Source organism: Girardinichthys multiradiatus, chromosome 18, assembly GCF_021462225.1.
Source record: "Girardinichthys multiradiatus isolate DD_20200921_A chromosome 18, DD_fGirMul_XY1, whole genome shotgun sequence".
Lineage (NCBI taxonomy): Eukaryota > Metazoa > Chordata > Actinopteri > Cyprinodontiformes > Goodeidae > Girardinichthys > Girardinichthys multiradiatus.
Genome location: NC_061810.1, coordinates 34546707 through 34570559, shown reverse-complemented (window position 1 = coordinate 34570559; position 23853 = coordinate 34546707). Strand labels below are relative to the sequence as shown.

Below are 23853 nucleotides of genomic sequence, written 5' to 3'. Positions count from 1 at the left end.
CAAACAAAAGTTTGCTCTTTCTCAGGGATATAATATGGGAGCAAAGGAGCACCTCAAGGAGCCTTGAGGTCTAGATGCGTCACTCCTCAGACCAGCTCAGTCACATATTTAGCCTTCTGTCAAAAGGCCTGACTATTAGTCAGTGACCAGGAATGGAACAAGCAGGACAGTGAAACTGATGCTAATTTACAGGTATGAGCCCACACCTGAGGAGCTTTATCTTTTTAATCTCTGGAGCTTTCTCAAGAATGATCTCAGGAAGCTGTGGGTGGCTTTTGACACGTGACAAAGTAGCTTTCAACATTTAACAATAGGTTTCAGTAGCAGAAAAAGCAACACCATGCATTTAATCTTTAAAGGAAATGAAAGACTTCGGAGAGCAAGTTCGAATTTGAATTCATTCAATTTTAGTCGGAAATATGTGCAAACAGTGCCTTGCAAAAATATTCACATCTCTTGAGCGTTTTCACATTTTTTCAGGTTGCAAACATAAATTTCGATGTATTTTAGTTTGATCTTATATGATAGACCAACACAAGTGCAAATGTTAACAAAAGTGTTTACAAATCTGAAAAGAAAGGTCTGCATTTGTTATTAGTCCCCTTTTCTTTGACACATGTAAATACAATCCAGTAGAACCAACTGATATCGGAAGTCCCTCAATTACTATATGTAATCAATCTGTGTGTAATTGAATCTCAAGTATAAATCCAGCTGTTCTGTGAAGGCCTTGTCTATATCACCTTATCTATGCAGAAGCAGCTGGTGCCTATCTCCAGCGGTCGTTGGACAAGAGGCGTATACTCAGGACAGGTCACCATGTCCATGACAAGGCAACACAGAGACACACAGGACAACCAACCATGTACACACACTCACTCCTAAGGGCAAGGACCAATTAACCTAACATGCATGTTTTTGGACTGTTGGAGGACCGAGCACCAGGAGATAACCCACCTTCTGGCAAGACTCGTGTTAACTCTGGAGGAGCTGCAGAGATACATAGTTTAGGTGGAAATATCAAAGCACTAAATGCTCTGCGTAGGATTTACTGCTGTCAGGATAGGTGCAACGGAGGACCCCGGAATGCAGACACGCAGGCAGCATGACGGTAGGTGAAAAGATTTAATCGTGGAAAAAACAAAAACTCACTCACAGGAGGAGGCAGGAACAAAACAGTAACAGGCAGGCGAGACAAGCATGGCATAATCCGAAAAAACAAGGTGACGTGATCTGAAAATGTTTCCGCGATGAGTAAGAGAACAGGTGTGTATTTATGGAGCGTGAACCATGTGAAGCAAGAAGACAGATTAGCTAGGTGCAGGTGAACCAAATAAAGTTGATTGACAGGAGAAAACAAAACATGGCTAGAGCAGAACAGAAATCCAAGGATACAAACTAATAGAAATACAACTAGAAAAACATGAAACTAAAGCATAACCAGATCCAAAAAACCTAACTTGACAAAACATGAACAAGAAGATAAAAACTAAAACATGACCAGAAGCATGATTCAAAATCTATCAAGAATAATAATAATAAGAACAAGAAGAAGAAGAAACCAAAAACACCCACAAATCATGACAAGTGCAGAATTTAAAAGAGTGTCCTGTGTGCTTATTGGTTAAAGTTTAAGTGTTGCAACTATGTTAGGCCAACAAGGATGATCAGTTTTCTCAGTATAACTCTATTATCACTGATAATTTAACAAGAAACTTAAATTAGAATTTGATTTACTGTCCAATCATGAATGGAAAAATGAGCTTCTATAACTTTGCCCAAGCTTGTGAAATCCAAACAATTTGAGTTCTGTGGGTATCAGATAATAAGGAAGCCATATGTGTCAGTTATATGAATATTTAGCTGAATTTCTAGGCCTGGTCCCTAAATTCTGCTGTACTACTGACTTATAAATGTGAACTTTACTGGTTCACTCAAAGAATAAACACAAGAAAAAAAGACCACTGAAAATATATTAAAAACTCAACCCCTATAATTTTAGTTCTGAATAATGGCTTGAATATTTATGGTTTATATCAATTTAGCATCTAGGTTTTCTTTCTCTTTGCAAATCAAAGCCTCCACAGCTGTGGTGTTCCAGTTACTCAGAGAAAAGACCACAGGATCAATATGACTGTGTCACAAACAGATCAAACCTTCTCAAGCCTACAACAGCAGCTGCTTCTGCAGCCTGAAACCTTCAGCACCTGCTGCTGAAGTTTCTTTGAAATCCTGAAGCGCCAATAAATTATATGTTTCTGTTGTTTGAAAAGACAAAGAGAGTGAAAGTCCTTTGGTGTCTATCAGTGAGGTGACCAAGAAACTGAATCTTCAGTTTTGAGTTACATTATTAAATGCAGGTTGTTCTGTTCCCTGGGGCCTGTGGACATACGTGTATTAATTACACATCTCATCTTTCCTGCTTAAACTACCCACAGGCCTAACATCTGCAGATGCTTTAAAGAGCATTTAATTCTGCCAGGTTAAATGGCACAATTTGCTTCAAGTTACTGGAAAGGCTGGTACTTAGGTTGTAGAACTGCACACTGAATTTTCTAGCATGTTACAGCTGAAGATTGTGCTGGATTGCGCCCTCTGGTGGCGTGATAAGTAACTAAGTTGACGCAGAGCTAGTTTAATTCTGAAATAAAATCTTGCTGCCATCTAACGGCATAAAGATAATGGTAGGTACATTTAAATCAGTCAGTCATTTTCTACCGCTTATTCCATAGTGGGTCGCGGGGAAGCTGGTGCCTATCTCCAGCAGTATATGAGCGAAAGGTGGGGTACAACCTGGAGAGGTCGCCAGGGCAACACACAAACAACCATGCACACACTCATTCACACACACACCTAAGGGCGATTTATAGAGACCAATTAACTTAACAGGCATGTCTTCGGACTGTGGGAGGAAGCCGGAGCGCCCGGTGAGAACCCACGCATGTACGGGGAGAACATGCAAACTCCATGCAGAAAGACCGGCCGGGAATCGAACCTTCTTACTGCAAGGCAACAGTGCTACCAACAGCGCCACCGTGCATACTTAAATCTATTTATGAAATAAATATGTATAAATCTGCAGTATTTCCCTTAATGACTGTAATGTCTCAAATCACTCATTATATAGGTCATTATTAAGATATAATTTATGTTGTGTAGACATGGCTCAATAAATGTGTCATGATTCAATTATTAATTTATATGTAATTCAATGTTCAGGTGAGAAAGTATTTGTATATTTGTCACAGTGTCTAATAATACCAAAGGAAAAAAGTCCCATTTAGATTAGAAATAATTCAATAAATTGTAAGGAAATCAGAATGTTGAGGAAATCAGGAATACAACAGCTTAATGCATTAAACACTTCTTAGCAAATGCATAAATTCAATTCAATTCAGTTTATGTATTTAGCGCCAATTCACAACACATGTCGTCTCAAGGCACTTCACAAAAGTCAGGTACATACATTCCAATTAATCCTAATCATTGAACAATGCAATCAGATTCAGTTATTTATTCAAATTGGATAAAAAGTTTTTCTGTCTAAGGAAACCCAGCAGATTGCATCCAGTCAGTGACTTACAGCATTCCCTCCTCCCGGATGAGCATGTAGAGACAGTGGACAGTCACTGGCGTTGACTTTGCAGCAATCCCTCATACTGAGCATGCATGAAGCGACAGTAGAGAGGAAAAACTCCCTTTTAACAGAGAACAGAGCAGAGCAGAGACACAAAGAGAATAAAGAAGCACTGATCCAGGAGTCCTTTCTATGGGAAGGAAAAGTAAATGTTAGTGGATGTAGCTCCTTTAGTCGTTTCACCTAGAAAGAAAGAACAGTTAAACTCTGAGCCAGTTTTTAAATTAAATATTTTATTTCTTACTTTTTACTTACAGTGAGATGCACTTCCTTACACAACCAGACAGCAGAAAGCCCATCTGTGGTATATAAGGGCTACGGTCACTGCCTTACGGTGGACTCAAACAGACATTAAAGATCACACAGTCTGGCTGCAAGCTTTCAACACCTGAAGCAAGTGAGTATCAGACTCTCTGAACACTTGACGATAAAGTGTGCAACAGGTTTTTAATATTACAAAATACAGAGAATGGAAACAAACAAAACCAAAAAAGCAATTATTTGAAATGTCACAAAGAAGTCTCCAAAGTTTGTATGAAGACCTGACCAGAATTATATCCGGTATAGCTGTTATATAGCTGTTCATTCACAAAGCCGCTGGCTCCTTTGTGAATGAACAGCTGTATAAAGATAAAAGTGTAACATCAACTGGCCAGTATGGATGTGTGTGAGTCATAACAGTGAGCAGACGGAAGTGACGGGGGACACATTAGACTGACGGACATTGACTGCTAAATGCCAAGCTAACAGACCCTAGCTCACTGAATAAACTCTATTGTGAATAAACTTTGGTGTCTGAGAGATAACAAAATAAGCTCTCATTTGGAACAGGAAACGGTGCTGTACTGCCTGGTTGGCCAGAGTGTGTGAAAGTGTGTGTGTGGGAGAGAATGACTGAGACGTCACTAGAAAATGAGCTCCCTGCTTGTTCTGTAGGAGCAATGCTTGGAGACAGGGAGGAGAAATATATTAGCAAGTTTCAACCACAAAGATGCTTTAACAAGTTAAAACAATAGTTTGATGGAGCTTGTTTGGGTCCCAGAAATAGCTGTCGACTCACCAGAAAAGGGTAAGAAATAATTTTAACCATTAAGTGACACAAAGTGGTTCCATTCTAAAAATGCTGTATTTACAGGGTAATCAAACTTTATGTGGCCATTGTTTGTCCATTTTGTCTGTCTGTTTTTGTGAAATGAATGTCTGTTTCATGTTATGTAAAAATTAGGGTATATGTGGCAGGATACATTTAATTTAAATTGCTTTCTGATATGAAACTAATTGGAATTTTGAGTTTTTAGGTCTGGGGAAGCAGTCCTGGCCATGGACCGCCTGCTTGATTGGTAAAAACATTTTAAACTATCTGACGGTCAGTGTTATTTATTAAATAAGGTATCACAATAATAATTAGAGGCTACAAGAGCAGGTCTGATCCAACAGTAGCATAATAATATTAGGTCAGTTCTTTATGATAACACGAAAAGAAGCGCCGGAAAGGGACAATCTCTCCCCTCAAAACATGATTTTAATAGATGGTTTGACTTTTTCCAGTCAGAATGATCAAATTAGACTCAAAATTAACACAAGATGAAATGCACCTTAACAGAATTACAGGAGTGGACTAAATGGAAAAAACTTTAGCTAAATGAAACAAACTTTAGTTACTTGAAATAAATACAAAGTGTGATTAAAAAGGAAACTGTACAGTGTGTTTATATAACTGGGCAAGACAAACTAAGATTATAAGACATAATGTGTCCTTCATTTTTGTGTTCATCAATTTCATTAAGCCTTCTAAACAGATGAGGAGTGCGATTTTTCCACAGGACTCAGTTACAGTTAAATATAATTGAACAGGACTTTTAAAAAATGGTATCTATGACTTAATACTTACATTCACAATTAAATGAACACAATACTCTGATCCTTTTTGATGCGTGCACTACACATAAGAAGAGACCAATCGAGGTATGGAAAGAGATTAAAATAAGCACTAGAACTAATGAAATTAGCACAAATTAGAAGAATAGGAACTAATATAAACTAGTGACACCATTCTTAAATATCATAAGGACTTACTGCATAAAAAAATATAGATAGATCTAAATGAAGCTAGATTAGAATAGAACATTCAGAGCCGTTATAATCTTGCTGACGAATACCACAAACATTGTTATGAAACCAGATGATTACAAGAGAGCAGCTTTATCAGGGCCAAACAGAAACATTTGTAGAGCAGACCCAATGTCCTTCGACCTGACTTTATTTAACCCTATCATGGCACATATTATTTATGGAAAGAAATAAAAGGTATAATTGGCAGCACTGATACCTGATTATTTCAAGGGTAACCCCTTGAAATGTACCATCTAATTTTTGACAGGGTCCTTGCAGAACAGAAGATGTTCTGTAAAATGAATCAAACAAATATGAGAAAAACAATCACACAGGAATACCCACAACATTCTCAAGAAGACACACGCACACAAACACACTCTCACAACCACATAGTCACACACAACCAAAATCACAACCACCAGCATAGCAACTGCATGACACACATCACAAGACACAAAATAAGACAACATACACATACAGAGTTCATGCGAACATCTCTGTGAGGATTAAGTCCAGAATAAATGAACCTTTGTTCTTACAGAAAGCAAGAGAAAGATGTTTTAAAGTAAAGTAAATATGAATAGCAGTGATACAGCTAAGTAAGTGAGGCAAAGTATTCAAGCTGATGAAGCTTTAAACTGAAATGCAAAACGTCTCATTTTCCCGATTCTTGGTGTAAAACACAAAAAGATAACTGATCAGTATTTCTCAGGCCATATTGTGAATTAAATTGGATTAAGTATTTCTAAATACGCAGTATTTCAAAGTTTGAGGGGATGAAGATTAGTTTCTGTGGCATGGCCATAAATAACATCAGCGTGTTCTAGGAGTGGCAGCACCAGTTGTGGAAAACTCTTTTACGAGCTGAAAGAGAAAAACATTCTCAGAACGATGATGTGACAATTTTAAGACAACAGGCTTTCAAACATTTTTAAATTTAGGATTTTAACTCGACCAGTTAGACTCAGATTTTATCTGACTCCAAAGGATGATTTGTCGAAAACTTTACAACAATTAATTGCAGTGATTAAACATAGAAAAACTTTCACTCATTTAAGACTTTCAGCAGGAGGAAAAATGCTGTTAACTTTATATAATTTGAAAAGAATAAATCTACCATTGCCTTCTGACAAAATTAAAATTAATGTCATATATTAAAATTTGGTTTTCACCAAAAGTGGTAGTTGCATTAAATGATAGAGTTGATTTAATTGATGGAATTAAAAGCAATAAAATGCCAGGCGAATTGTACATACCAATTTATGCCAAGTCAAATTTATTTATATAGCACTTTCCAGCAACAAGGCATTCAGGGCGCTGTGCATAACGAGGGGCATTGCAGTGATGCAAAATCAAATAACAGAGGTAAGAATAGAAGGATGGATAAGAAAATGAAAAGGAAAGTTGGACTGAAAACTTAACTAATAATGTTTAGATGTCAGAGTCATTATTTATGCATGAATAGGTTTATTGAGGTAGGCAGAAGTACAAATTAATTTTCAACTTTCACTACTTGATGTTGCAAAAAATGGTGACAAGAGGCCAAGTATCCATAGTTTTTGTGTCAGACCACCATGTGCTACAAAGGTAGGCTATCCTTTCCTTTTTCTGAACGAAATGATTCTGTTTATAACTAATCTATTTGCTTTTTATTTTCTTTTACTCCTTAATAAGCTGGTACACAGCAAGACTGCAATGTCATTTATTTTTGTCTTCTTTTTATATAATAATAATGGAAATAACAATGTACAAATTTGATTATGTGTTGTGAAATGAAGATGGCGAAAGAAAAATGCTGATTTCACTACCCAGGTTTGTGACTTCTTGTTTGTGTTAAATTGTTGTACTGGGATGACTGTATGATCAAACTGTTTATTTTCAGGCATTGCCGGTCACAATACTCATGATTTCTCTTGAAAGGTTGATGAAGAGTCGTCCCACTATATTGCCTGATGATGTGAGCGATAACCTTAAACATATATTTTTCTCCTAGGTGAAGAAGACCTGGAAAGGTGGCTGGGACCAGCCTGACAAATGGGTCCATTGACACATTATTACTTAGAACATGAGATCTCTGGGGTTCAGGATCAATAGGAATCCAAAGATTGTGTTTGAGGGTTGAAAACGTGTGGTTGAGAAGGTGTGACAGGAATGAATGAAGGCCCAAGGTATGAATGATGAATGATGTGGGCCACATGAGTGAAAGGTTCATGGATCAAATAGTATGTTTTAGTTTCTGTGAGCTCATTATTTGTTCTGGGTTTTGATTCACAGTTGTGTTCAGACAACTAATGAACGTTTTGGAGTGCACCAAGTTTTATTTTTCATTAGTTTTTCTCTAATGTTGGTATTCACTATATGTGTTCAGATGCTCGCAAGTTGGAACAATTTTCTGGGTTTTAGTTTCAGAGGGTGAAAACTTAAATTTCTTATGAATTTTCTTGAGGTGAAATTGGATCTAAATTCTCTTTGGGATGGGAACAGAACCAAATACGACCAGTCATTCTGCCATAGGGTTCTGGTTGAATAATTTGATGGTAAAAGATTTGGCAGCAAACTTCTTTAAGAGGGGAGGCCGAAGCCGGCATGTGTGGTGTGTCTTAAGTGTTTGCCTAAATTTCTGTTTCAATGTTCGTCTGAAATGTTTGTCTGACTGACCTTTAGACTTCAGAGAAAACAAAAAGAAATAATAATAATAATCATAGGATGGGAAATGGAAATGGATATATTGGGAAAGAATGACGGGTTATAGTGATCAAATGTTTAACAGGAATGAATAACTAAATAATGGTATGATTAAGGTTGTACAGAATATGCAAATAACTTTTTTTTTAGTATTGGGGTTAGAGGTTACGGGGAAGGACCCTAAAGGTCTAATTTAGGTAGATATAATCAAATTATTAATGTGCTTGAAAAGTAGGTTGTCCAAAACACTGGACACCTTCATGGTAAATGATATAAATACTTTGTTTTGGGGATGATTTCAAAACATTTTTATGGAAAGCAACGGTTTGTACATATGTTGGCTACTAGTTAACGGACAATGAAGAAGCAACTAACTGGGTTACAATAGAAATATGATTTTTGGTTAAAGCTGAGAAGATGACTTTATTACGTTATCTACATATAAGATTCTCATGAAAACAGGTACTGGAGCATTTCCTGTTTCCCAACAAGCCCTAAAGGGAATTGTTATTGATTTTATGGGTACTGACAACAGAGTGAAAGGATGTAGAGATGTGCTTGACACTTTCACCAGGTTGTCTGAGAGAGCTAATCACACAATCAAAGAACATTTGGCTAAAGTAATACAAAAATGAAGTGCGCTGAAGATGCGCTGCCCTTGGTGATGTTTTACATCAGATCATCACCCACTGAGCTCATTGGTTTAACTCCCCATGAGCTGCTGACAGGAAGAACCATACCCTGACCTTTCACCTCCTCTCTTCAGTCAGGGTGTGCACCCAGTCTGGATCACAGAGAGAGCAACTGACATGTTCAACTATTCTAATCTGCTGTGAAGTTTTTGTCTCATAACACACAGGAGGCTCTAACCAAAGAACTAACGGGAGAAACAAACTCTGGATGAGGGCAAAACTAAGGTAAGCAGATCATATAGCAGGAAGGGAGAGACGTCCGCCAAAGGAAACCTCAGAGAAATCAGAAAGCACCTGAGGAAGAACATATGAATAGGTTCGATTGAATATCTTTTGACTTAACATTTCATTTCCAGCTAACACATGAAAAATGTGCTTGTGAAACTAAATTAATTTATTCCAGAAACCATAACGTCAAAAGGTAAGATTAACTCATCTTTTTGTTTTCAACTAACAAAATACAATTATGTGGAACCTGTTTCATACATTTTGAGTGGGCTGTGTTACTTCAACAGAGGGAACGTGATAAAGAAGTAATCAATAAAAATTCTATTTGTCGGGTTAAAGCTTGAAGGAGTATGTCCTGGTAAATTTGAAATAAAAAAAAAGTTTATTTCTCTGAATGTGGGAAATTGTGGAATAAACTGCATGAAGGGTTAAAGGAGTGCTCAGCTATTTAATCAATTCGAATAACTTCATGAAAAGAAATTATAACTTCCTGTGTGTTTCTGGGTTATTTATTTATAGATGATGATGTTTGTAACTTGGATTGTAAATTGACTTGATACAAGGCCTTGAACTTTTACTTGTGCTGAACAGAACTGATTTGTGGGGAATAATTGCTTTAATGATTAATAATGATTGCTATTGACTGGACAGGAAAGCTGTGCCCTGGTTTCCCTCCCCATCCAGGATGCCCTGACACCGATTGGCCCACTTCGTCAGGGGGAACCTTTCAGAAAACGTGTTTTTAAATTTGATATGTCTGCTAGAATACAAACTGCTTCCTATTAGAACGAATTCTAATCTTATAAATGACACCAAGGCAAAACAGGAGTGACAGCTGAAGGCTGTGTAAACGGGATGTTGAAATTATTTCTTGTCAAATTACAATAGCTATGGATATGATTCTAGCAAAAAGGAAAAAATAAGGGTTGTGTGATGTTTTTAGAGAGGCTTGTTGTTCATTTATTCTCAAAAATTACAGCACCTGATGGATCTCTAATGAAGGCCCTAAATGACTTGCAATCACTGTCCATTGAATTAAAATCACACTCAGGAATCGATGAACAATTCACAAAATTGTTTGAGACATGGTTTGGAAAAGGGGGAAACCTACTGGTGAGTATATTCACTTCACTGACTGTTGGGGTGATCGCAGTTTATGTATGCTGTTGTGCAACGTGTATTCCAGCTCTCATCCTCAGGTGTATTGATCGTGCGATTGGTTCCAGTGATACCAGAGGTTTGAGATTACCAGGATATCAAATGGATGTGGTGCTAGACCACACTGGTGTTGTCCACTGAATATTTAAGCACAAGCGATGATGTGGATCCCATGGAACCAAACCAAAGTGCTGGAGAAATTATGATACTGTGCTAAGAGGAGGAGGACCAGACGACTGCAATAGATAATTGAACAGGGTTTACAATTCAGGATCTACAATATACTGATACACATTGTGCTGCTCATTTCCGCTGTGCTTCTAGCTTTTTATTATTTTTGTTGTTTTACATTTTTCAACAGGGCATTATCATCTATTTGCGATGTTTTAATCATTTAAATTTCAGACACACATGACAGGTCTGTTCTATGGGAAACAGAGGGGGTGCACACACTGAGGGCTGCAGGCAGTTACCAGAGAGATGGCACGCCGTTTGGGGGACGGAGTTATGCGACGGACGGAAGGAACGGCCTCCCATATTCTAGCTTAGGACCATATACACTAGACACATTGATTGATGTGAGGTGGGTTCTTCCCACCTCAACAGGGGGATTGTTATGGATGTATGATTCTGTGGCCTTTTCTAATTATGTCTTTGCTGCCTTAATTAAATATATCTGCCCTTGTTGCTTATCTTATCACCGCTCACTGATATTTAGGGGCTAAGGTCTCTGCAGTGTTCACTTCTCATAGGAAAAATGATAATCGTTTTTTGTGGAAAATTTAAAAACCGCTTAATCACCTATTTGCTATAATTACTGGTCTCTGATGAGAAAATCCAGTTAGCGCGTCGCATGCGGCCACGATCACCGCAGCCATTTGTTATTTCTGAAAAGCATATCTCTGAATCACATTTCAGGAGCAGTCCTGGCTCTCTGGCTTTTGCTCAATGCATTACATAGTGGCGGTGTGTCTGCCCCTCCTTGTTTCTGGGAACTAAGGGAGCAGCAGAGACACCACCCACTGCATCGCCTTCCTCCCCTCCTCCTCTTCCTCCGTTGTTCTTCACAGACAGCCGAGCTGATCGCAGCCGCACATCATGTTTATGAGGCGCAGCGTGAAGAAAAACACCTTCCCGTTGGAATGATCAGACACAGAATCCCCCTGCTGGACCGGGATTTGGACCTGTGCATAAAAACGCGAGACCAAGAACCCGACAGCATCAGCCGAACATCAGCTCTGCGGTGATTTGCAGCTCCATCCCCCTCTCCTCTTCCTGCAGACCCCCCGGTGTGCACAACGCTCCCATAACGTACGGAGAAACCCGTCTTATCTTGAAAAAACAGGTTCTGTGGGACAGCAGCAGTTGCTTATAGAGGAGAAGGGGCGGAAAGAAGAGGATGGAGGCCCTGCTGCCGGTGCTGAAGAGCCACCCTGGCTTGTCGGTCCTGGTCTGCTCTCTGCTGTTCAGAGTGGCCCACCAGCTGCTGCAGAGGCTGCCCGTCCCGAAGGCGGTGCAGCAGGACGCCTTCCGCTCCTGGAAGTGGAAGAACCTCTCAGTGTCCATGGTGCACTCGCTGCTGACTGGCACCTGGGCCCTGACCTGGTGAGTGTCCATCCAGAGCAGACAGCTGCCTCCCCCATCCATCCATGCATCCATCCATCCCCCATTTCACACTGGGGTGGCATTGTCTATTCACGGTTCACATGATGCACAATGTGTGGGAGAATGTGCGTGTGCAGCAGTGACAGTCTGTGGCAGCCAGGAGAAGTAGGGCATGTTCAGACTGAGTGAGGGATGGAGGAGAGACAATGGCATTCTTAGGTGGGGAGGGACATGCCGGTGTACAGTGTGGACACAGCTCTTACTCCTGCTTCTGCTGCTGAATTAATGCACAGCTACCCATGTTTTTTTTTTCACTTCTGAACCACAGACAGAATGAAAACAAATTTCAACTGGAAAAACCTGCTAGCTTATTGTGAAAGCATTTGGAGAGACAGTTTTTTCAGGGGCGGGGTAATGACTCATCTTTTGACATTAAGAGCTGGTAGAAAGGATCATAGATCCTTTAATTTTCGGTTGCTACCTGCTTTCTGGATCAGAAATATGAAGGAATGAATCTGTAATACATCTTTCGTTGTGAGATGTTTACATAGAGAGGCACTCACAGAAAACATTGGTATGTAAGGAATAAAATGAAAGGAGATACATTTTTTAGCACTCAAGACACACGTTCTCTAGAAAATGTCAGGCAAAATAATCAAATGGTGCCTCTGAAAAGCGTAGACAACCTGTTCAAATGCAAGGTTTTTATGGTGTAAAAAACTAGACCATGACAAATTATTTCAAACCTTTCCCTACTTTTAATATGCCACATATCCTGTTCAGTTCATGTGAAATTAAAAAACGGTCCAATAACCTAATTTCAAAAGCATGCACACTCTTCAACAAACTAAAACTTTGTTGAAGCATGTTTTGATTTAATCTAAGCCTTTACTCTTCTTAGGTAAATACTTCACATCAATCATAGTGAATCTGATTAACCTGAAAGTTCAGCTGCCCTAGTAGGAACTTTAAGAGATTTGGTCTTTTACATCTTTTAGCTAAAGCTAGAGTTTGCAGAGAGGCTATAGGCTCTCATGGATATCATTGTACAAAGGTATCAGTCAGGAGAAGGGTACAGAAAAACAACAGTAATACATTTTGATGATGCTGCACAGTAAAGAAAGTCATCAACAATTTAATAAAATATGGGTAAAAATTGGCAATACGAAAAGTGGAGCTTCTCCAAAATGGATGAAAACACAACAATGAAATTGGTCAGGGAGGCTGCCAAGAAGTGACAAAAAAACTAAATCTGACAGAAAATATGCAGGCTCACCTGAAGAGGGCTGCGTAAATGAGATTAGGAAAACCTTTGCAAGGCAGAGTGGAGAAATATTGCAAAGTCAAGAACTTGTACCAATGAAAACCAAATCCTGGGATTGAATCAAAGGCGCTTCCACGGAGTATTAGTTTAGGGTTTGGCACATGTATGCAACCACCTTTTTAAAATTTCCCTTGGACAGATCATTATGTTTTTCAGTTGAAGTCTAATGGAATAATCTCTCATCAAGTGTGGACATTTTTAAGTAATGATTTATCATGGTGTAATTTTGTACGTGACAAAAAGCTGGTGCAAAAACATCTGCTAAAAGCAGCACTGTGTTGGTTGGGGAGGTTTTAAAAGACCCTACTTACTGATGTCTCTGCTTAGTCTGGATTTTCTCTCCCTAAATGAGCCAGTGTTTGTCTGACTCAAGTGAATATTCAGAGCCATTAATCCATACTGTGTATCCCTCTCTCCAGTGTGGTGATCTGGCCCGAGACGCTTAGCAACATCCATAAATATCACACACCTCTGTCCTACCTGCTCATCTGCGTCTCCACAGGTCAGTAAACACATGTCAGTTTTATGTGTAATAAATGTCACAGTGTTTTGAAAAAATATTGATATCACTTCTAGGTTTTTTCAGATTTGTCACATTACAAACATAAACAATGTATTTCTTTATTTTTTTATTTTTTTGGGAGGACCAACAAAGTAGGATATGATTGTGTGATGAAAATAAATGACGAAACAAGTAATAATGCCCAAAATAAAAACCACTGCAAACAACTGTCTTAAGGTAACTCTATTAGTTAATACAGTCCACATGTGACCGCAATATGAATCCAGCTGTTCTGTGAAAGCCTCAGAGGTTTGTCAGAGAACATTAGGGAACAAGGTTAGGTTAAACAAAATATTTCAAGCTTTGAATAGCTCAGCTTGGAGGTACAGTTATTACTTATTCACTTTAGAAATCTGACCTTTTGTGTTAAGTGCCTTCAGACGACAAATGTTGGGAATCTGAGCTATCTAGAAAAGAAGTTCTGTTTCAATTTTACCATAGAAAACCAAGATGCAGATTATCCTCCTAGTAAAACATGGTGATGGCAGCATCATGCTGGTGGGTTGCCTCTTCTGTGCAGTTACAGGGAATTAAGTCATAGTTGATGGGAAGATGGATGCTGCTAAACACAGGAGAATCTAAGAAGAAAACCTTGCTAGAGACTGCAAAAGAGTTGAGAGTGGGGTGGAGATTTATCTTCTAGCTGGACAACAACCCTACACATGCATTGTGTTAGAAGAGCTCAGTCAAAGCCCAGACCTAAATTTAGTTTAGAATCTTGGGCAAAACTATATAATTGATGATTGATGCTCTCCATCCAAGGTGACGTGTAAAGCTGGTAGAGATGTACCTCAAAACCCTTGTAATTTGTAGCCCATGTTTTAGATTTTTATTTGTGAAAACCAATTATCATTTCTCATCCATGCATCTCACAGTTTTACATTACTATGAGTTGGTCTATCCCACAAAATCTCAACAAAACACTGTGAAGTTTTTGGTTGTGTTGTTGCAAAATGTGTAAGGGATATGGAGGCTTTTGCAAGGCACTGCACAGAAAGAGATGCATCAAGTCTGTACGTTTGAGAAGTTGAAAAAAGAAGAGTCAAGTTACCTGAAGTTGATGCATTGTAACAGGGCTGCTGTTAGTGTGTTATGCTCATCTCAGTCTGGCACTCATAAAAACATTTCCAGGCAGTGGAAACATTTCAGCTGAATCATGCTGTCAGTTTAAGAACCAAATAAGAACTGTTTAGTTTGCATGTCTGGAAGATGATGACAAGAGACATTTCACTCCCCTATCTGAGGAATTTAACAGTCACGGAGTCCTCATGTCTCTGGATGAAACGTAGGGTGATAATATTCAAAATCATCCTGTAAAAAGATATGCTTTGGTGAGTTCTTGCCATGCATGGGTAAGTATCAATTTCTCATGGTATGATAACCTTGCGTAAAACTATTAGTATTTCATGGTATGTAAACAAAAATAATAAAATGAAAGAAAAACATTATCCAATCGTATTAAAACAAAAACAGTACATTGTGTGCCCACTTACAGATTTCTTGAGGTTTTGCTTTTTGCCAATAGCTAAATGTTCCTGATCATTGAATGTTATTTTTTAGACAAAGATAACCTGATTAAATACAAAAAGGGGACTTTAAATGATGCTTTCATAAATTAAGGAACAGAGGCTATACTAACATGTCCCTATGTGAAAAGTTATTACCCCCCTAAACCTAATTGTTTCTTCCAACCTTAGTGGCAACAACTACCCATCCTTCCTTAAGAAGCAAGATAGCCCCAGTCTATAAGTATGATATTCTTTTTATAAGGTGGCCAGATGTGACAGGATGTGCACATCCAAAAAGTTCATCACTCCACAGAATATTGTTTCAAAAGTCTTGACAATCAGCAGGATGCTTTTTTGGCAAATGTGAGATGAGCCTCTGTGTTTTTTCTGGTCAGCAGTGATTTTAGCCTTGAAATTATCCAGTGGATACAATTTTTTGGAAAACAAAGTCTTCCAGACATGATGTTACTGTTCAGTGACATGAGAGCCATTAAGTTACTGATGTTTGACAAATGACTCTGATTCCCTATTTGTGTTGCTTTAGTAAAAGCTGAAAAACCTGCAATGGATTTGAGCTTGACATAACAAACTCTAATCTGCCTGTAATTTTCCATGAAATAAAAGGATAATACATTTTTTTATTTTTATTTATTTATCCAAGAAGGTCTCTTGTGACTTATGGTCTCATTTAAAAGAGAGACCTGTTACATAAATCGACAGTAAAAATAAAAACAGTAAAAATACAATCCACTAAACACGTCTGAAGATCAATGCCATACAATATCAACAGAGGAATTTCATAACAAGATAACAATAACAGGTGCCTCCAGATGTATTTTTCAGTCCTTTTATGAAAATTTTAAACACCACAAGTGTGACCAAATTGGAGAGCTGCAGGTCCTGCTGAGGTATGTTCCAATGTGTGGATAACTTTGTGATTTGGGCTCTCCTGCCTTTAGATAACCGCAGAGCTTTAATGAAAGGAGAACATGACGCTTACATTGAATTATTGTGTTTGGATGATGACATTTACACCGCACAGAAGGAAGCTGGAAGGAAAATGAATATGATTATCACGTAATCCGCCAAATAATTTCTTGATTCATTAATTAGTCAGCTTGTCATAAAACAACGGAATGTGCACACCACAGTTGTCTGATATTCAGGTCATAAACATGTCATTTTTGTTATGCAGAGAAAGCCAATTCCAAGAACCCAGACTGTTTTCTTTTAAGGTTACTTAGATCTGAAAGCTCTCAGTCTTTGCTTTCCTGTCCTGGCTGTTACATCTTATATCTTTGCATTACGAGTTAATCTGGTTAAGATCTGATAAATTCTGCAGACATATAATGTCAAAACACATAATATTGTTACACACCGGATTTTGTTCTTTCTGTTGATTCTACAATATAAAAAAAAAACATCTTTCAATATGTGTACAACACATTTTAAATCATGTCAGAGGTTAGAAATCAGTGGTGCATGTGACAATTTCTGCAAAAGCATAGCAGTTTTTATCAAACATATCATTTTTAAACATATCGCCTGTCGTTGATCGGGATAGTGAGACATTGAGGTGTCACTTATTTAAATTTTACATCCTTACTCCTTGAAATCAATCAGCATCTTTGCATCTTACTACATTAATTTGTTCAGTAAACCAGAGGGTGTATGTATACTTCGTAAACTCTGAAATATTCATTTGTTTTTTGTCAAACTCTTCTAAAACTTGTTCCATGATTCTTTTTAAACAAGGAGAGTGTAACCTGTCGTAACAACTCAAACTAAAACAAAAGATAGGCAAAGATCTAAACGTTTACAGCAGTCTCCTTATGACACGCTGCTGATTATTATTAAATAATTGCAATAGATATTTAACTCATCTATCATGACTTCTTTTGTCTCAGGATACTTTGTGCAGGATGCAGGTGATATCATTCTGACGGGACACGCCAGAGGATCGTGGGAGTTCTTACTCCATCACGCGATGGTAAGATGCTTGCGGAGGTGCTTTCATTTTAACTCATTCAAGCTGATATTTCTGGTTCAGACGGAATATCTGAGTCACAAGACTGAAGCTCACTCAATCAGCAACAGTAAGATAACATCAAGGTGTGCGGTGCTTTTAACAGGTTCACAAGATGAATAGGACGGGAAGAGTTGAAGTTGGACTGAAGAGTCATATAGAGATTTATTTCCCATATTTCTGACAATATTTCTCCACTGATGCAGAAACGTTACTGGACCTTTATCCTGCTAAATGTTCTTTCAACGAGCTATAAATATCAATGAGCACTAAAATCACTTTTAATCAAAATGTAAATCTAGTAAATGTAATACATTCATCTTTTACTGCAATTGAATAATATAACACTGAAAAATTCAAAAGTCAACTTTTAATATGAGCATATTTATTTATTGGAGAAAAATCCAGCTTTAAGAAATAATACTTAACAAAATCAGTGGTAGCCTAATTATTGGTGACCCTGCTGTTAATTTGTTGTACATCCACTTTGGCCAATAGATATTTATCTACAATTTATTATTATATCAGATAGTTCATGATGCTTTGTACACTAATAAGGTTTCAAGGGCCTTTGGAGCAAAACAGGCCCAAAGCATCATAGATCCTCCACCCTAGTTAACATTGAGTGTGAGCTGCCTTTCACATACAGTTTTCATTGATTGTTTCACACCAAATCCACCTGGAGTGTCTGTTGCCTAAAAGCTCAACAAAGTCTGATCTGACCAAAGCACATAGTTCCGGTTAATGTCCCAGTAGCATTTAGCATGCAAGGACTTGGTGGGACAGAGCCATCCAAGTCCTGGCATGCATCTCAAACAACTGGTTGGCGTTTAGAAAATACAAAATGGTTAATATGAAGACCTGATGACTCCAAGATGCCACTCTGGCATAAAATAAAAAATGCTTCAGTTACATTTAATGGCATTATTAGAGGTACCAATAATTAATAAACGCATTTTTTTCATAAATTCTGGTGAAACATCTATTGTTTGCAATGGCTCTGTTGTCCCATATTTAATGTATTGCTGTGGATCTTTTTTTTTTTTATTCTTCCTCTGACTGATACCTTTATAAAACAAGATTCTTTTTATCGTTTGTAACCTCACTAGGACTTCTGAAATTCATTTCAGGTTCATCAGATTAAATATAGTTGATACCCAGTTGGTACCCAAGAAGACAGAATTTTGAAATTGAATCAAAACGTGCATAAAACCAGCCTTTTTATTTTTACATTTTGTTAGATGGCATTTTTATTTTTCAGTTGAATTGTACAGAACATGTGTCACAGTAAATGTGGAAAATGCTCTGAAATCATTAAACATGGTTCACTTTTTTTTACATCAATTTGATGGGTGTGTAAACATTTGGTAGACATTTTTAAGACCCTTTCCTTGCACATGAATAGTAAGCACCATACAGACCTACATTTTAATATAGAAATGTGGTTTTACTGAAAAATATGTTAAATATTAGTGAACTACAATTTACCCAGATTTTTCTGACACTTTTCTTTCTTTAACACTAGACAATGTCCCCAGTCTGTGATCTTCAGCATTGGTACACACTATTATTATTGCGATGTTGTTTGCGATTCAACATATCGTGAGGCTCTAAAACAAACCAGAGGGTTAGCTGTGAGTTGGTTCAATCATCTTCACCATAATGTTCTGTCTCCAGGTGATTTGGTGTTTCCTGTACGCCCTCTACACTCAGCTCTACATCGCTGGGGCTTTGATTGCCCTCTTCGTGGAGGTCAACAGCGTCACCCTGCACTTGCGGCTGATGTTGAAGCTGGCCGACTTTCAGTCCTCCTCAATGTACCACATCAATAAGTTCGCCAACCTCTTCACCTACGTCTTGTTTCGTCTAAGCACCCAGTTCTACCTCACCTGGTACATCGTCCACAACTACTCCTGGCTGGATCATGGCGGATACTTCTTCGTCACCATGATGGTAATGAATATCATGATTGTGATTTATTTCTACCGCTTGCTGCGTGCTGACTTCTTTCCCCGAAGCAAGAGCTACGTAGGACAGAATGGCACCCACAACAACAACACCAAGAAGTTTCTGAGTGACTGACCAGGAGAGGTTGACAGGACTGCACCATGTTTTTATTTAAGAGAGAATTTCACAGATTGTTTTATGTTTTCACACTCACAATTCTCGTAACAACAGATTCACTGCCAAAGGATAAACTCCCAACATTTGGAGGAACAACATGCCACATTTTTCAGGTGCTGCTTTCCACAGAAATTGTAAAGCAGGACATTTTAATGAAATGTAACACTAGTTTAAGTAAAAACTGACAAACCCTTGAAATTGTAAGGTTTTAGCATACTGAACAATGTTTTATCAGTTTGAATATCTGAAATGTGTTCTTAAATAGTTTGTAAAAATGTGATCAGTATGTCTCTTAATCACTGTCCTACTACATGGTACTAGGTAAGGTTGGCAGGACTCATGCTTCAAGCTACTGAAAACCAATTATTCTGACTAACTTACCTAAAAAGTACCTAAATAATTAATTATACTGACCAGGATAGATAGTGATAGCACTGAATGGGATTTAACATTAACTTTGCATATAAGCACTGTGTGCTAATGGTTCGTATACTTACATAAGAAGGAGGGAAAGATGGGCTTTTGGGAAGGGGTGTTTTAAAGTGACATAACATTGACTAAAAGATAACAACAAGCAGTCTATTTTGCTTTGTATGAACAGTGATTTCTGTTTTATTTTGATCCCCTGATGGTGTATAGAGTTGATAAAGGCCAACTTTAAAGTTAACAGTCATGGTAGTCATAGTTCAGTGCTTTGTAAAAGGCATTATTTAATAATGAAAAGAAATGATGACCATCTCATGTCTGTAAGCTAAATACAAAGAACATACAAGTGGATTCCCATTTATATTAATACATGGAATGGAAATAACCAGGTTCTGAGCCATAGAAGAACAAAATACACACACCTTTTACCATTTTGTTTTCAGTGGAAGGACACTGATCAGAGAAAACAAAACAATAATAAAAAAAAACACATTAGCCTTTGAGCTTTAGAGAAGTAAATGGATGTTTCTTGCTTGGCCTTACATGGACAAGGATGTATAAGTATTTGGTCTCAGCTTGATAATCTGTAGCATAGCTCTGACAGAATTGTCCTCTATTTTGGCTCACTGTATAGTATGGTATGTAGTAACCTCAAAGTAGTACACAAAGGTTGTATACTACTTTGTATAATATGGAAATAGAACTGTGTAATAGTGTTGCCTTACTTGACTGAGCTTTGTAACGTTAACATTAACATGCTAACTTTAGCATCTACAGCTAAGTATTGTGATTTTTCTAAATGGTTATATTTACCCTGGAACTCTTACTCTCCAGTTAATTGTCTGCCATGCTGTGGTCAAGAGGTTTTCAAGATTAGTAAGAAAATGTGTCCTATCGAAATATTTAAATATTTTACATCAAGTCTTAACAGTAAATATGTAATATATTTTGTATACCAGTATTGCACCAGGTATTATACTTTTTAAGTACAGTGACACTTAAGTAGAGCTCAAAGTGCAAAACAATGACTGTATCTACTATTTTGACCTCTATACAGTGAACACAATATCAGTGAGTGAATGAAAGTTTGTACCTAACAAAGCCAGTATGACTTAAGTTTACGAACTTTACAGTTTTTGATCAGCTATAAATGTTTCCAAAATGTCAAGTAATTTATTTTATTATACATTTTAGAATAAGTTAAAAAAAAGTATTGTATTCCTGATATTGTTAGCATTTATACGCTCAGATATCAAGCAAGCTAAAGTTTGCTCAGCGTTTCCCTAAAAAACTTCCTTTTAACTTTTTGATATGATGTTAATTAGTGAAATGTAGTTAATGTGTCAGGTAGTGAGTTTAAAGAAGATGATAAATTACTTTTGGTTGCTTTTTACAAATCAATGTTTTCCTGTTAATTTCCAGGCTAAATGCTACAAGCTAGCCTTCTATTTAGCCTACAAACATGAGAATGGTATTGATATTTTCAGTAAACTCTCAGCATCAAACCTTTATAATAATTCAAGCAAAAAATTCAAAACATATAAGAATTACAGACAAAAGAACAATTTATCCTCTAAAGGTGCTTGGTGGATTTTCTTATTTAACGTGATGTTGCTAATGTTTGCGTCAGGTGGATTGTTGCATGCTATTTTAAATGGATGCTAGATGTATTTACAGGAGAGGAACCGAAATTGTTTGTAATTTTTGTATTACTTGCTGCCGGAATGCTAATATTTTCTGGAAATGTTAAACTTATTCATTGAAGTATATTTACATTTACTTTAGTACATGTAATTGAAATGGGTAATTGTGTTTTGTCTGTTGCTTTTGTACAGCAAACTCACTATACTGTATGTTTCAATATATTTTACGTCTGCATGGGAATAAATCGTTTTGTTTTTTAGATGATTTTGACTAATGTTGACATTTGGAACTTTCTGGATTTACATGTTAATATTGTGTAATTGTGTGGACCAATCCTTCTGTCTCTATGAAGTCATTGCTTTATTCATGGCTGAAGAGATGCTGGACAGGTCTGAGTTGCCCAGGACCAACTGAACTGCTTAAAACACTGTAATGCAGGATCATTTGTGGTCCTTTTATGGCTCTGTCATAAAATCTGTTGGTATCTGACTCTAGTGGAGCTGAAGCTGGATTTTCCTGCCGTCTGACAGATGCTAATCCGGAACCCTGAAAAAGCCTTTATATCAAGCAGGCAGCAGCACAACCATGTGTGGTCATACACTGTGTATCTCTTTTGCTGGTTCGGATAATGATGATACTTTTGAGATGATCAACTTTTAAAGATTTAGATCAAAATGTGTCTCCTCTTCCTCCTCTTTTCTCAGAAATGGATGTAAAGCAATTGTAAATATTGTGCTCAAGTGTACATACATTTTTATGCTTTTTTTTTTAAAGATTTACATGTCTGTTGTCTGTAAGTGGACTTTATCATTCCCATAGTCATAACTCCTGATGACAGTAAAATATTTACTGACAAGTTTATTGCCCGGACACAACATTAGGCCGTCACCTTCCTAACACAGAGTCTTTCTCATGGAGTTGAAACATGGAAGGAACAATGAACATCTGAGGGTGTTTGCAGAGCAGGATCCTGGGACATAGCAATAGAACTTTTTAATTATTTCAAAAAAGGCATAAGGACGTTGCAAGTATTAAATCAGCGGGATGCAACAGAATATACCAGTATAACAAAATGAGCCCTGTTACTTACTTTACCAGTCAATAGTCATAATGTTGTGGCGGATCAATGTAAACTTCATTTTCAATTTCAAACAATGCCAAGAAAAGAAAGCAGAGAGAGAGCTCACGTGCATTTGACATGTGCCATAGTGCCTTCACACCAAAGTGCCTTTTGAAAATAAGCAGAGAATACAATAAATCTACATTTACTATACAATGAAATGAAGCAAAGAAATTTGCAGTGAAATTAGACATTTGCTACAAACAGTTAATTCACTTGACCATGAGCACAATAATGTAAATCTATCTTGTATTAAAGTATCTATAGCAAACCTGTCTTTCGAATCATTGAGTGAATAAAAAAGTGTTTAAAATCACAGGGGTCATGATTTCTTTCTGTGCTTCTATTTGTTTGTGAAAGCTAAAAAAGATGACCAGTAACTACCATAACAAACGTGACACCGCTAAACTTGCCCAACCAACATATGAAGCCTTTTTACCTGGAACAACCTTTTAAAATACAGGTCCTTCTCAAAATATTAGCATATTGTGATAAAGTTCATTATTTTCCATAATGTCATGATGAAAATTTAACATTCATATATTTTAGATTCATTGCACACTAACTGAAATATTTCAGGTCTTTTATTGTCTTAATATGGATGATTTTGGCATATAGCTCATGAAAACCCAAAATTCCTATCTCACAAAATTAGCATATCATTAAAAGGGTCTCTAAACGAGCTATGAACCTAATCATCTGAATCAACGAGTTAACTCTAAACACCTGCAAAAGATTCCTGAGGCCTTTAAAACTCCCAGCCTGGTTCATCACTCAAAACCCCAATCATGGGTAAGACTGCCGACCTGACTGCTGTCCAGAAGGCCACTATTGACACCCTCAAGCAAGAGGGTAAGACACAGAAAGAAATTTCTGAACGAATAGGCTGTTCCCAGAGTGCTGTATCAAGGCACCTCAGTGGGAAGTCTGTGGGAAGGAAAAAGTGTGGCAGAAAACGCTGCACAACGAGAAGAGGTGACCGGACCCTGAGGAAGATTG

The 23853-nt window shown here is 37.5% G+C and overlaps 1 protein-coding gene across 1 annotated transcript; it reads left to right on the top strand.

Moving 5' to 3' along the window:
• Positions 1–9020: 9020 nt before the first annotated feature.
• Positions 9021–23170, top strand: tlcd1 (TLC domain containing 1). Its single transcript, XM_047392409.1, has 4 exons — positions 9021–12120; positions 13864–13946; positions 17422–17504; positions 19218–23170. Exons 1-4 carry the CDS (start codon positions 11915–11917, stop codon positions 19620–19622), a joined length of 777 nt encoding a protein of 258 aa, XP_047248365.1. The 5' UTR covers positions 9021–11914; the 3' UTR covers positions 19623–23170.
• The last annotated feature ends 683 nt before the right edge of the window (positions 23171–23853 follow it).

What these genes read in the sequence shown, in the direction of transcription:
- tlcd1 (XM_047392409.1), top strand. Translation starts at nt 11,915, where the DNA reads ATGGAGGCCCTGCTGCCGGTGCTGAAGAGCCACCCTGGCTTGTCGGTC. An exon ending in GGCACCTGGGCCCTGACCTG is followed by an intron (nt 12,121 to 13,863) that starts GTGAGTGTCCAT and finishes CCCTCTCTCCAG; the next exon opens with TGTGGTGATCTGGCCCGAGA. An exon ending in GCTCATCTGCGTCTCCACAG is followed by an intron (nt 13,947 to 17,421) that starts GTCAGTAAACAC and finishes CTTTTGTCTCAG; the next exon opens with GATACTTTGTGCAGGATGCA.